Raw genomic sequence first — 13,691 nt, forward strand, 5'->3', positions numbered from 1 at the left:
AGAAAGGCAATCTTGATTTGAAGCTTTCGTGACTGCAGGAATCCATACTCTTTGGTTCTTTAGAGAATAGAAAAGCACTTGATGAAAATCTTAATCCAGTTGTGCTAGGGTGGTAATCATGATATTTGCCATTCTCTTACAGTTTTTTGATCTTTATCACTCCCAGCATGATTATGCATGATTATGCATGTGTTTGTCTTTGTGTATGTGTGTATCTGTGCTCTGTCTTAAGTCGCCCATGCAGAGTGAGCCCAGCAAGCCCAACGGGTGAGATGCATCCCATCCTCCCCCACCCCCCTCATGTATCTGACCGCCACATCACTCCACTCAGTTGACACTTTCCCATGCATTTTGCATGTCTTGTCTTGGCCACTTGAAAAGGGTAGCACTAACTCTGAGAGTTGTTTTTTCTTGCAATGGAATAACAATGTGGTAAATAAATATGTCTACGAGTTTGTATATGAGTCGTTGTTCCAGGACTGGTAAGATAACCACTGCTTGATATTCTAGAGATCGCAATTGTTTCACGCTTTCCTTGTGGTGAAACGAAAATGACTGCTTATTATACCACACTTGGTAAAGTGTTTTTTTTGGTCCCGAGACTTTTAGAGTAATGAGAAATGTTTGTGCCAGTTCTTGTTACGGTTGTCTGCTTGTAATCGCACGGCTGGTAAGTAATGAGCACATGTTTTCTCAGGAACGGCAAGGGAGAGAAGAGCGGTGAGCGCAGCGCTCCACCGGGGAAGGTGGGGGGGCTGGGCGTGCGGCGAATGCACAGCGCCGATGCAGAGCCGGGAAGTTGGCACCCGTCACGCGCAGGCGTGTCCGTGCTGCGGAGAGCCGAGAGTGCCGGTGAGGGCGGAGGGATCGCCACACACGCCACCTCTGGTAAGTCCACGCTTGAGGCCGTTTGTGAAAGTCGCATAAATAAATAAAGGTAAAAAGGAGCACAAGTGGACTTTCACTCATCCATGCTCTGCAGGAGGCAAGGGATTTATAAGAAAAAATATTTTGTTGAAATATTTTATGAATCCCTGGGTTATTCAAAACTCTTCATGTTGAATTGCAGTAAAATATTGTTTATTATTACTGGGCCTTGGAAAAAGCACTGCAGTATTTGCCTGATATTAGCATGGCTTATTTAAGGTATAGACATTGGCTTTCATTTGCTTGTGTAAATGTCAGTTCTATCCATGAAAATATTGGCTTATTTTTATGGAGACATTCCTTTTTTTTACATTTTATATATGCCCCCTATATCTTTCAAATACACAAGGGCTTGTCTCTGGGTTTACTTGGTAAGATCTAAGATTATTGAACTGAAATCTAATTTCTAAATGATGCTCATTTTGGATCATTGCAATTGAAATATAACATAGAAGGACTTCGTCGAAGGTCTGTACAATCTGTAGTTTGTTTTGATTTTCTGTGGCTGCCAACATAAAATGTGTTTCATTAATTGTGACAGTTCAAGGACAGTTATTATGGAGCATTTTCAATAGATTGTTTGATTTAAAACTGAGCAGCTCAAAATTTCATTCGTAGATATAACATTTAATTATGGGTTGAATTGGACTTGTAAGTAGAATTTGTAAATGATGGAATTTCCCTTGTAAAAAAAATAACCGTAAATATGCCTAATCGTATTAGATATCTGAAGCAAAATAGAGATGGGTGAACACCGTGGCACTCGAGGTGGCAAGAGACAGCAGTGTTAATCTTTACCCTCAGTAATTGCGTTGGTTTTAACCTGTTTCTCCGGTTTCCTCAAACATTCCAAACACTCATTTTTGGAATTGGCCAAATGTGCCGATGCTGAACTCTGATGAGAAAAGAGTCGCGAGACTTGGTGAAACTCTCCTTATTAAATAGATTATTGTAATTTGGCATTGGATAATTTGGTTTCAAGACAAATATATGTATGATTTGTTTCAGAAGGAGGGGCCCTATTAAGCTGTTTTACTCTCTTTCATGTGTGTCCTGTGACGGTACAGAATGCTCATATGAATACTTGTAGATTTTTCATATGCAAAGTATTGCATTTGTCAGCATGTAGCCTAGAAAGGCGCCCCTCCCCCACCTCTCCACATAAGCATGTTTCCCTGGTGATCATTTGTGAAAGTACATTCTGGCAATTTTGCAGGTGCAGGGTAATGCTCTCAACCTGACTATGCATTTGAGAGGCACAATGTGGCCCTTTATGTGATTTAATGCTGCAGGAGATTTACGTCCACACGGTTTTATTAGATTGTGTGCTTGTTTGACGTGTTCACAGCGTATAATCATCCAGTTACAAATATATTGAAACTGGAAAACTCTGGATTCAGGGGGAAAAAAATACTATTTAAAAAATCTAAAATGCAGTGCCCAGGCTCAAATTATAAGAGGGTTTTAATTATTTAGAACTTTTGATAATAGTTTTTGTATGTCTATTGAGCAAATTGAGGATTTAACATTTTCAGTAATTTTTTCTTAGACCCTGCAATATGAATTATAAATATTTAAATCAGTTTTTTTTGCACTCATCTCCCTTAAACATTTACATGTAAATTGTTGTGGTATTAGCATGTCAAAAAAACAGTGTGTAATTAATCGACTCGTGCGTAACTGTAATACATGTATAACCTGCATTTGTCCTTATTCACGTTCTTCTGGTGGATGTGGGAACAGACATAACATTTTCAGTGAAACCCTAAGCTGTCAAGCTGGCATGGAAGAGCAGTACCAGTCTGGAGGCGTGTATTGAACCAGATCCACAAATTATTTTTGCAAGCCTTGGCCAGACTTGGTCTGCGGTGTCGCACGACGCTGTGACTCGGCGAGCCATCGTGGCGTGGTTCCGCTCTGCACTTTTCTCTTGGTTTAATGCCACTAATCGGTAAAATTGCTTTTAAAAAAACAAATGCATTTTGGTGAAAAGTTATTGTACGATTAATATAATTGTACTCTTTGGGTCTTTCGGTAAAGTCACGTAGATAGAAAAATAATAAAAAATCGCGACTTTTCGATCGCAACACAAGCAATTGTCTTCGGGTGAAAAAATACAGCAGGTGAACTGCAATTTTTCTATCTACGTGACTTTACCGAAAGACCCAAAGAGTATGAATTCCTGCAGTCACGAAAGCTTTAAGTCAAAATTTAATATAATTGTGTTGCTATGAAATGGGCCAAATTGGCACTGCTGATCTCCTGCTGTGACTCACAGGAGATGCACGTTTTTAAATAGCTGCATTGGTCCCACCATTTAAATCAGCATAATTATTGGCTGCCACAAAGTAAGTTTATTTTACTTTGATATTGTATTTACCACAATAAAGGACTTTGTGTTTTATATACATATTGGACTTCTTCCCTGTAGAGCACTGGAACAGTGGAAGTGTACTGCGATGTGAGTTTGAGTCCCAGCTATGCAGCTAACATGGTCTAATATGGTCAAATAACCCCAATTACTGACGTGGCATTGGAGTGCCTTCATCCAGCAGCGGATTTACAAAAGGCTGTAAATTATAATGGTTGTTTTTATGTCTCTTGGCGTAGAAGCTTGTAAATAGTCTTACAGGTGGGGGTATGCAGGATTTAAATAATCCCATTAGTTGACAGCACATCTTTATTATTGTTGACATGATTTCCCTTGGCTGTTCACCCTCCAGCTGTGAAGGCATTTACATCTTTGAATAAAAGGAAAGAGTCAACCAAAACTAGCATTACCATCATTGTCTTCAGCGGCATATTCTAAAAGGAGGATGATTTATGGATAGTTGTAAAAAATCCTCGCTATGTTGTGATTTAATAAAAAATGTATTATGTTTCTTTAAATTACAGCTGCAGCGCAGATGAATGTTGCCGAGACAGCCGTGCATTTTGGTGAAAGTCGGTGCTCCACGTTGGTCAACTGCCAGTCCCAGATGCCCCGGGGACCTGCACTTACACAGGTGTGGTTGTGGAGACTGTGTTGGCAGATTGGCATGCAGTGTAAAATCGGATCCTGCTCTATAATTAAACCATAACGACCTTAACCTATCTGCATCGTGAGTATATGAGCATATTTTCACAACTTGCCTAACCCATTGCCTCAATGCAATTGCTATAGTATGTAATTTCCCTTAAAAGCTAAGCTTGAAAATGGCCATGCCTATCAACGCTACCTCATCAGGTTTCTTATGAGTACTCTCATGTGACCGTAAATTACTCTTTGCAGTTAATTATACACAATTTTCTTCCCTCCACTTGAATAAAGACTTTATAATTATAATTCACTTGGTGTAAATGTTATCAGTTTAATACATACAATGTGTGCCAGCTAATTGATATTCCCAACTGTCTGAGCTAAAGTTAAGATGCCAACAATGCCCATCCATTCTTAAGTAGGGTCGTACAAATTCAACTCCCTCGTGATTCAATGAATCGCATCATTAATGTGCGTCGATTCGATACTTGAATCAGAGGTTTTCGCATTATAGTCAGTGATTGTGAATTTGTAGATTTTTTAAAATGATACTGTTAATATTCTATGGGTCTTTCGGTAAGATAGAGAAATAATAAAAATATCACGACGTTTCGATCGCAACACAAGCAAGCGTCTTCAGGTGATTGTTTGTGTTGCGATCGAAACGTGGTGATATTTTTATTATTTTTCCATCTACGTGGCTCCACCGAAAGACCCAAAGAATATGTATTCCTGCAGTCACGGAAGCTTTAAGTCAAGATACTGTTAATGTAAATGGACGATGCAAAATTGACCAATTCCTGCTTGAATTTGGTGGCAATAAAATGCCGTGAACGTATACAAATTCTCACTGCACTTGGGCCTCCAGAATTCTCTTTACATAGAGGTCTGTTTTTTTGTAATTTCTCGTTAAATCTTGTAGTTCTCAATTGTTTGTCTTTTTACGGTTTTGTGCACTACCATGCATTTTAGACCATCTTTCTCAAATTGTATTTTATTTTGCACTTCCAGTTCGAGAGTTTTTTCTTTTATTCACGTAAATATGTTGTCATTCATAAATTACCATAATATTACAATATCATTTGCATATTATTTGCCTTATTGAATGATTTTATTCTTTGGCAAGCTGTTTGGTTTGGGATGAAGAATTGATTCTCACGCATGCATGAATGCATAGTTCCAGCCTTAATTTTTAGACCATGTTAGTAAATAAATATTATGCAATACATTGCTACAAAAGTGTATGTATGTTGAAGTTCTTTCTCACCGTACATAGCCAACCGTGGTGCATTATTAGGTATCTTGTCAATGAACGTTGCCCAGACAGAGTAGAGCAGACATTAAGAATGTGACTAACATGAAAGTATGTATAAAGGACACGTTTGAGTTGAAAATAATTTCATATGTAAATTAAATCACGTCTGTAAATGTGTTTGGATAGTGTATGGAATAATAACATAGACATTGTCAAAGGGACAGCTAAAAAGTGTACATGGCAGCATGATAAGGTGCTTGCTTGGAGTTAGACTGAGAGTCAGACTGGAGCACTTGGCTCAGAGAATACGCATATGTTAGATACATCATTTTGACTTAAGTTAGTTTGGGCAGAACACATTGCTTTAAGAGATGGTGGCTGGTGGTTGAGACTCATGACGAAGCGGCAGCCGGAGGAGGGCACATGGCCACGAATACGTCCAAACGTGAGATTGTGAGTGATGGCAACGGCTTTTGGAGGCTTTCGGCAAAAGATAGATTGTGGCTGATTATGGTGCATATCAATTGAACATTTGTTATTTGTTGAGCTAGGTGAACAACTGCAATGAGAAACATTCTAAAAGCTCATCAAAATGTGTGTCCTATTCTGCTGGTCCCACAGCCTCTGTGCAATTACGTGTCTCTTTGAGCGCCTATATGTGTGCGCGTGCGTGCTCCATACTGTGTGCCCCTTGGCTCACTAGTGGGTGCGTCACAGCCCATGTGTGGATGTGCGTCACGGTGAGCCCGGGGGGCTGGGGGTTTGTGCAGTCGCCATGTGATCTCATTTGACAGTTATCAGTGAGAATTACTGTTCATAAATAATGCATTTTCTCTGCCCTGCTCTCATCCTATGCCTTCTCTTTGTTCATTCCCTCTTTCTTAGTGGCCCTCTATTAATTCCCCTTTCGGTTTAGTATTCCCTCTAATTTTGTCCATCTCATTCCTTCTGTTTACATACTTTCCACCCACTGCATCATGTCTGTCTTCCCAAGTGACCGAATACATTTTCCAACCTCTTCATTCTCCCTTCTTTGTCTTTCACAGTTGTCCTCGCTTAATTGAATTTCGAGTATACCACGCTTCCCATTCTCCATCTCACTCTCTCATTTTGGCTTTTCCCCATCAGCTCATTTTTTCTATTACCTACCCATTTCCTGTCTTATGATCTCTACCTTATCCTCCTCCCTCTCGTCTGCCCCCCCCTCTTCTCTGCTATTATCCCCTCTTTGATTATCATCTCTGCTTGCTCCTGAAGCACTGCACTGGAGCATAATTGGAAACCGTTAAATATACGTTGCTGCATTATTGCAATGCTACACTTATTGCCTTATGGTATTCCAATCCTACATTATTGCAACTTCATATTTTTAAAAAAACTGTTATCACCAAATAATTTAGTGCCATTGCAATTCTGTGCAGCATTGTTGTGGTACATTTTTACATCACTATTGCAACGCTACCCTTTGCAGTCATTTTCCTTCTTAAAATGGTGCGCTGTTACATTAGCATTATTTCGAAGTTGTTTTGTAAATATACACCATTGCTATTATAACTTTACTCTGAAGATGCTTCATTCCATTCATCACACAATCCTGACTGCGTTGTTATGATGTTACACTCCATGCTTTGCCTTATTTATATATTGCATATCTGTGAATCTTTACTCATTAGTACATTGTTTCCTTATTGAAACCATTGTAAAGACATGTTTCTGCCTGTGCTAACAGTGTTGATATTTTTTTTCAATCGCACATTGTGGTGTTGATATTCAAAGTTAAAAGCAGAGGTGGTTGAAAAAATTTTCAGACTATAAATGCTCACATTGTGGGTATGCATGTGAATGTGTATTATGCATGTATATGTGAATGTGTCTGATAAATGGGTTACATATGTTGTATTTAGAATATTGTCGAATTTGAATGTATTACCAATTTAAAATGTGTACTTTCTTTTGATTTATCCAGTATAAATAAAGGGTGTGATGTTATTGGTATGACATACATAAACACACGAGTTGTAGATGAACTCCATGGTGAATCGTAACATTTATATAAGGTGTTCCTGTGTGTAATTTAATGTGTACTAGCTGTGAATAAATCAGAATTGAATTAATGTTCAGATTAATCTGCCTGGTTGGCCAATCTCTGTTGTGTACGGTGTTATTGTCGTATGCAGCTAATTGGATGATTGCATGACCCCCACAGCTTTTTTTATGTCATTTCTTTAAGCCGAATTTAACGTAGATAATACAAAACCTTAGCTTGGTCCAAACAAGCGTCTAAATGAATGAACCTCAATGGTCTTCTGTCCCATGACAGTGTGTAAGAGAATGCTCACGCATGCCTGTGATGCGTGCCTTTTCAGGATGGGGGCCGGATGGTTCACATGCGCGGGGATCCCAGGTTTTCAGGACAGACCCAGCCCAGTGCAGGTGTGTGCTACCCTGCCGGCCCACCTTCTCAGCAGGCTCTCCTTAACCACTGGGCCTTGCAGAGGTCGCCCTTCCTGCCTGCCGGGGGCGTGCCGTCACCCGGCCACGCCGAGCTCCCGTGCGGCCAGAGTCCGCAGCACGGCCCTCCGTCGTGGGGGCGTAACAACAACAACCAGGCTTCTGGGCCCCCTCGGAGCACGCAGATGCATGGGGGGCATGCAGGCCATGGGAACCGTGGCCATACATCTACTGGCAACCGAGCTCTCCAGCAACAGCAGGTACATTTATTAATCTCATGCTGATGTTGCATACATAAAAATCAGCATCGTCATTACAATACAAACGTGCATCAATACAGTGCCTGTCTTAATATTGCAGACAGAGCACAAGGGCTAATGTCCCAGGTCTTTATTCAAGCAACACAAATATTTAAATTTGGAACAAGACAGGAACTCTAATCTCCATATATATAAAAGGCAAAGTTGTGAATGTGTGTTCAAAATGTTCAACATACTTCCCGACATGCAACAAACTTGAAATGTGCCATGTGGGTACTTTCCAGACTGTACATAATGCAAAAATTATAAAAATACACTTTAGTTTTTTTTGTGGGGGGGGGGGGAGCTCAATAATGCATTTTTTTTTTGCACGGCAATTGAGCTGTGACGTCAAATCTTTCACGTGACCCGCGCATGTGGAAGCGTAACGCATTGTAGTGTAGCGGTTAGCGCGCCGCGCTACGAACCCGGCGACCCGAGTTCGAGTTCCTCTCACGGCCACCACCTGTGACGATTATTATTACCGGTCCTGGGCCTCCTCTAGGTCGACTCAGCATCAAACGAGTAACTGCTCTGCTGTGTGAACATCGCCACTGGGGAGACAAAGGCGGCCGGGTGTGGTGAATCCAAGTCCCGGGCGAAGCCGGGTAGTACAGCTAGTTTCTCATAAAACAACATCATCTTCATCAGGACGATCTGTACCACATAACTGAAGACCAGCATGTGTTGCAATTTACCTCAAGAAACCTGGTATATGCTCAGTGGGCACCCATTACAATATCGACCTGTGCCTGCTATGCTTACGATTTGAGCTATAATGCAGTCAGGCTTCGTGACTTTGTGGCTCCTGCAGGAATTTGTGGATTTGTCCCAAAGGTGCTCCCTTATTACTCCAGAGCAGACATGGGCAAAGTACGGCCCGTTGGGCTTTTTAATCCGGCCCGCCGAACTTGTCCAAATATTATTAAATTAAATTAAATTTTACCTTTCTCCTGTAATGCCCCCATTTCCCCATTAGATGGCGCACTTTGACCGGGAGTTACGACATGTTTTTGTATTGTTCATGTTCGTGCAATTTGTTAAATTGGCTTGCAAATAAATGCTTTGCTACCTGTTAAAGGCCAAATCCTTTCATGTAATGATTTTTACATGTCATTTATATTAGTTCACACAAACACTCCATCCATCTGTTCCTGGCCCGGCCCCTCTGTCAAATTTTAGAACCCATTGTGGCCCGCGAGTCAAAAAATTTGCCCACCCCTGCTCCAGAGCATACTTCTTCTGCACTTCCTTCCCAGGAATTTCTGAAATCCCAGGAGGAAATTCTAGAATCGTGGTGGGAATGGAGGGTTGTACACTGCTAATCCGCAGATACAGACCATAAATACCACTTCGTGGAGATAAGGGCTCAGTCCAGGTTCTTCTCTTGTTGAAAATTTTTTTTAGGAGGGAGTTGTAAGGGATTTGTCAGGCAGTGAGAGATGGGCAACGGTATCCCCCACATGTGTATTGAGAATCTTAGATGTGTAAAGACTTATCTTCCCTAATGCATCTTCTATTCCGAATAAATGCACCACGTACACCCCATGAATACATTTTTATAATTTACATGTTTGATCTGTCCCTGTGATAGATTACATCTGCTGTCCACAGGTGTTTGTAAAATATCGCTAATTTTGCGCACTTAAATGATTAAAATTATCACGGTGTATTATGCTTTCACAATTTGTGTAAGAAAAATGCACGCCTTTGGTGTGTGAAATATGCTTCGCTAATTTGGTTTAGTGATCTAATTTTTTTCGTCAATAAGAACTCTAACATGCTCGTACATGTGCGGGAATAATCTGTTCCGATTGTGGTCTTAATATTGAAAATTGTGATCTTAAACCTCATGCAGTTACCTGGCAGGACCCTCCTAAAATGAATGGTGCAACACATGGGGGATTTTTTTGGGTAAACAAGCGTAATAAATATAATCTGTATCTTTTGCAAAAGAGACTGTATATCAGCCGGCTCAAGACTAGTTGAAGGTAAGTTATTCATTCATGGGTGTTAAGCTGATCATATCTCCGTGTATATTTTAACAGAGCCAGTCCTTCAGGGATGTGGATGGTACCCAGGGCTTACGTGAGCAACAGTACATGGGGCTCCAACACACTCCTACAAGCAGCTCCAGTGCCACCATGCCCCATCAGCATCACAACCAGCAGTGGAGAGGCCCCCAGCCAAACCCATACCAAGGTGAGACACCAAGTTCTTTACTGCTGTGTTTATATATTGTCTCCGAACCCATAATGCACATTTACAGGATTTCATTTCTACACAGCAGCCATCCTATTCAGTCATGTGGTTGACTCTTGTTCTGAATGAAACATCCACTATGCTTTATCCAGTAATGTAACTAGCATCTTATTTGCCAAATATATCCCAATATGTGCAGCTTGCATACATGAATGGTTTATGTTAATGCTGTGTTTTCATGTACGTGAGAATGCATATGGATCTTACCCTTGTAAACGTGTTGTACATGCACCTGATTCCATTTGCCATCTGATTTAACAAATACCTGGTTCAATGCCTTCGACTTAATTAGTGGCTGATCTTTCCATTTATGCCACTTACAGATAAACTAGTCATCAGCAAGCTCATCATTGAGCTAGTTGGCACAGGATTTTAGAATCAGATCTGACTAAAATATAAACCACCCCTTTTTCAATCCACCGCTGGATGAAGGCCTTCCCAAGCTGTGTCATTCGTGGGGGTGATTGGAACATATCTCGCCATGCTGTTTAGTGCAGATTAGTGAAGTGGGCTAGGTCAGGACCAATTCAGATTTTATTTGCCACTGCTGCCCAGAGGTGTTTGTATATGCGAGTCTACATGTTTGGTCAGTGGCCATATTATAAGTTTTAAAATTAATATTGTCCAGTTTTCCTTTGTAAATGAGATGGCGAACATCAAAGCGCTTCTAGCTGCGTAAATAGCAATGAACTCATGGTGCTGGAAGCCAAACGTTTGTATCAAACGAATATGGGATGAATGGAATGGCTGGCTCTCACTGACGCAGGGAACTCTGGCACAAATGGTGCTGGTGAATGCTTCATTGCCACCGCCTTGGGGTTGAATCTCACGATTCGTGTTCTCTACATCCAGTGAGAATGGCGAAGAGGAGAGAGTGTTAGGATATTAATGATTGTTGGGAAATAAAATTGAATTAGATTTTGCTATGAAGTTATTGTTGAAGAACGGGATATTAAAAATACACACACAGTTGGATTTATCACTTTATTTTCAGCGCATTCCCGTCTGACATCGTTGCTCATAAGGGAAAAAAGCCTCCATTAAAAGCCTTACATTAGTCATTGTGACTGTTTTCATTATCATAGTCGAGCAGTATTTTGATTTAATTTGTATCGAGTTAAATTCATTGTGGTTTAATGTTTTCAATTTTGACATGATGCAAGTTCCCAAAATATGCTGGGGCTAGGTTTCTGTTTAATATACATCCCTACCTAGGGTTATCTGTATTGGTTTATATCAGTTCATCTTCGTGATTTATTTATGCTGCTGAGTTCATTCAAGGCTAAATGCATACCTTTTTGTGACAAAGCATAGCAGCTGCTGTAACATCAGACATTTTAAAGTCAACCCTTGTACATTTTTCTTGTCAATCTCAGACATTTAATCACAATACACCATATATATAATTTTTTCACCTGTACTGAAGTTAATTCCATATTTTTCTTCTTAAATTACTAATCACCAAAATCTTCTTTTATAGGCCCCTAAAACTTAACATCGTAGTGTTTCACATACCCCATCACAATTACTAACTCTAATACAGCGCCCCGTTACATTCGCCCATTTTGATGACCATAGCCTCCCTCGTCTTTGTTTGGACCCCTGGTTAAAACAATACTTTAGAATAGAAAGCATTGCTATGCAAGGTGAGCAAGGAGCAATTCCACCCCCAGACATAGTTCCCTTACTGCGTATGGCAAATACGTTCAGGAGTTAAATACCAGCGTCCTGACACACAGGAAACCTTCAGTATCGGATCTTCACCAATACGCAGGAAATGCCCCCCCCCTCCCCCCCCCCTGCCGTGCTTGCTCCGCAGACTCTAAACAATACAGAGTTGAATTGGCTTGCTGAAAAGCCTGGCTAAACCCACCAGTAACCTGGCCATTATGTGAGTCGCAGCCTCAATGAGGTGACTGTAGAAGTGAGGTGCAGCCAGCAAAATTCAGCGGGGGCCCCGGATTTGGTGGGATCGGCCAGGAGCACGGGTGGCGAGGCGATGCGGAGCTCGGCAAGTGCCTATGAGGATAGCAGAGACGCAATCGGCGGAAGATGCGGTTAAGCAATTGTTGGCCTCTTAAGGCAGACAACGTGGCTGGCAGGCAGACTGGGGTGTGTGGGATAGCTGATTGAATGGAACCTTTGCCTGGTGTGACCTATATGCACTATTCACTATTTTTTTTGTAAATATATTATTAAAGGCTACATATTGAAAATGAATACACAAAAAGTACTACATTTTTATTGCATGATATCCTTAAGTATGCCGTAATTCCCAGCCCCTCTAGATAAATGCTGTGATACAGAAGCAATGGTTTACGTAATATTTCTGTGTATGTGCATATGTATATGTATGTACATACAGTTGAATGGGAAATTATGCACATTGAAATATCACATTTCTATATGTTAAATAAACCTGCCTGCTTAATGCAGCAGTCAGGAAGCTGTCAAGCTTCACAAAGCGCAGTCACAGAAGGATGGTGAATTAGGGGGCAGTGGGGGTAATGTATGCAAGTTTTCCCTGTGTATGTCACAGTGAGTGTGTGCTTTAGCTGCACTCCATGCACTGTGCATGCATTTCGAGTGTGTGTGTGCATGTGTCTAGTGGGGAGTGGTAGTGTGGCGATTAGCACGGCCGAGGTACGAACCCAGAAACCCGAGTTCGATTCCCGCTCACGGCCACCAACACCGGTGACGATTATCTGAACCGCTCCTGGGCCTCCCCTAGGTCGACCTCACCTCAAATGAGTACCTAGTGCGGTGTGTAAACATCGCCACTCGGGAGACAAAGGTGGTCGGGTGTGGTGCTGGCCACCCACCCCCTCGTGTACCGTGCCAGCCTTCAACAAAGGTGCTCGCTAACAGTACTTGCCCCAACAGTCTTAAGGCTATACGGGGGATCTTTGTCTTTGTTTTGTGTCTCCATCGAAGCAGGTGGCAGCAGGGTGTCAGTACATGACATTATTATCATAGTATTTCAACTGCACGATTGGAATCTGCATTAAGCATAAGCTTCCCCTTCATCGACTAAGCCTAAAACACAGCAGTGGAGAAACAGTGCTTTCTAACCATGGCATAATACTTTCTAACCATATCCTTGTGTTTATTACTGGCCATAATAGATGGTCACCAATGGCAATACCTCATGAATATCAGATAATAATATTGGTGATAATGATATTGATGTGTATTTGTATTACTAGGATACGCTTTGTAACATGGGCTGTCGTAAGTTGAACCGTGTACCCTGACATGCAAAATATCAGAGCTTTTATTTACAACCTTTTCGATGGAAGTTATAACTCGTTTGCCTGGGTATCTGTGTGCTGTTGTTATCATGCTTTTGTGACTGAAAAGGACCGCCATTCTTGAGAGTACATGTTTCAAGTCTGGATATAGATTCTGTTTTGTTCTCAAGCTGGTGTAGGTATTGCTCTGTGTATCTGACAAAGATGTGTATTTATGCAAGTGTGTG

The 13,691-nt window shown here is 41.2% G+C and overlaps 1 protein-coding gene across 3 annotated transcripts in view; it reads left to right on the plus strand.

The window, feature by feature from the left end:
- LOC116938113 (uncharacterized) overlaps positions 1 to 13,691 on the plus strand; it is a 66,163-nt gene that overhangs the window by 22,174 nt on the left and 30,298 nt on the right. For 2 of the 3 annotated variants that reach the window (XM_032945290.2, XM_032945291.2), the window contains exons 12-16: positions 233 to 267; positions 698 to 888; positions 3,823 to 3,932; positions 7,568 to 7,912; positions 10,000 to 10,153. In XM_032945290.2, coding sequence (XP_032801181.2) covers positions 233 to 267; positions 698 to 888; positions 3,823 to 3,932; positions 7,568 to 7,912; positions 10,000 to 10,153 — 835 coding nt within the window. The remainder of the gene's footprint in view (positions 1 to 232; positions 268 to 697; positions 889 to 3,822; positions 3,933 to 7,567; positions 7,913 to 9,999; positions 10,154 to 13,691) is intronic. The other variant, XM_032945292.2, reaches the window with a different exon arrangement.

The sequence above is a fragment of the Petromyzon marinus genome, chromosome 4 (genome assembly GCF_048934315.1).
Source record: "Petromyzon marinus isolate PM22_M1 ecotype Great Lakes invasive population chromosome 4, UKy_Petmar_22M1.pri1.0, whole genome shotgun sequence".
In the NCBI taxonomy this organism is placed as follows: domain Eukaryota; kingdom Metazoa; phylum Chordata; class Hyperoartia; order Petromyzontiformes; family Petromyzontidae; genus Petromyzon; species Petromyzon marinus.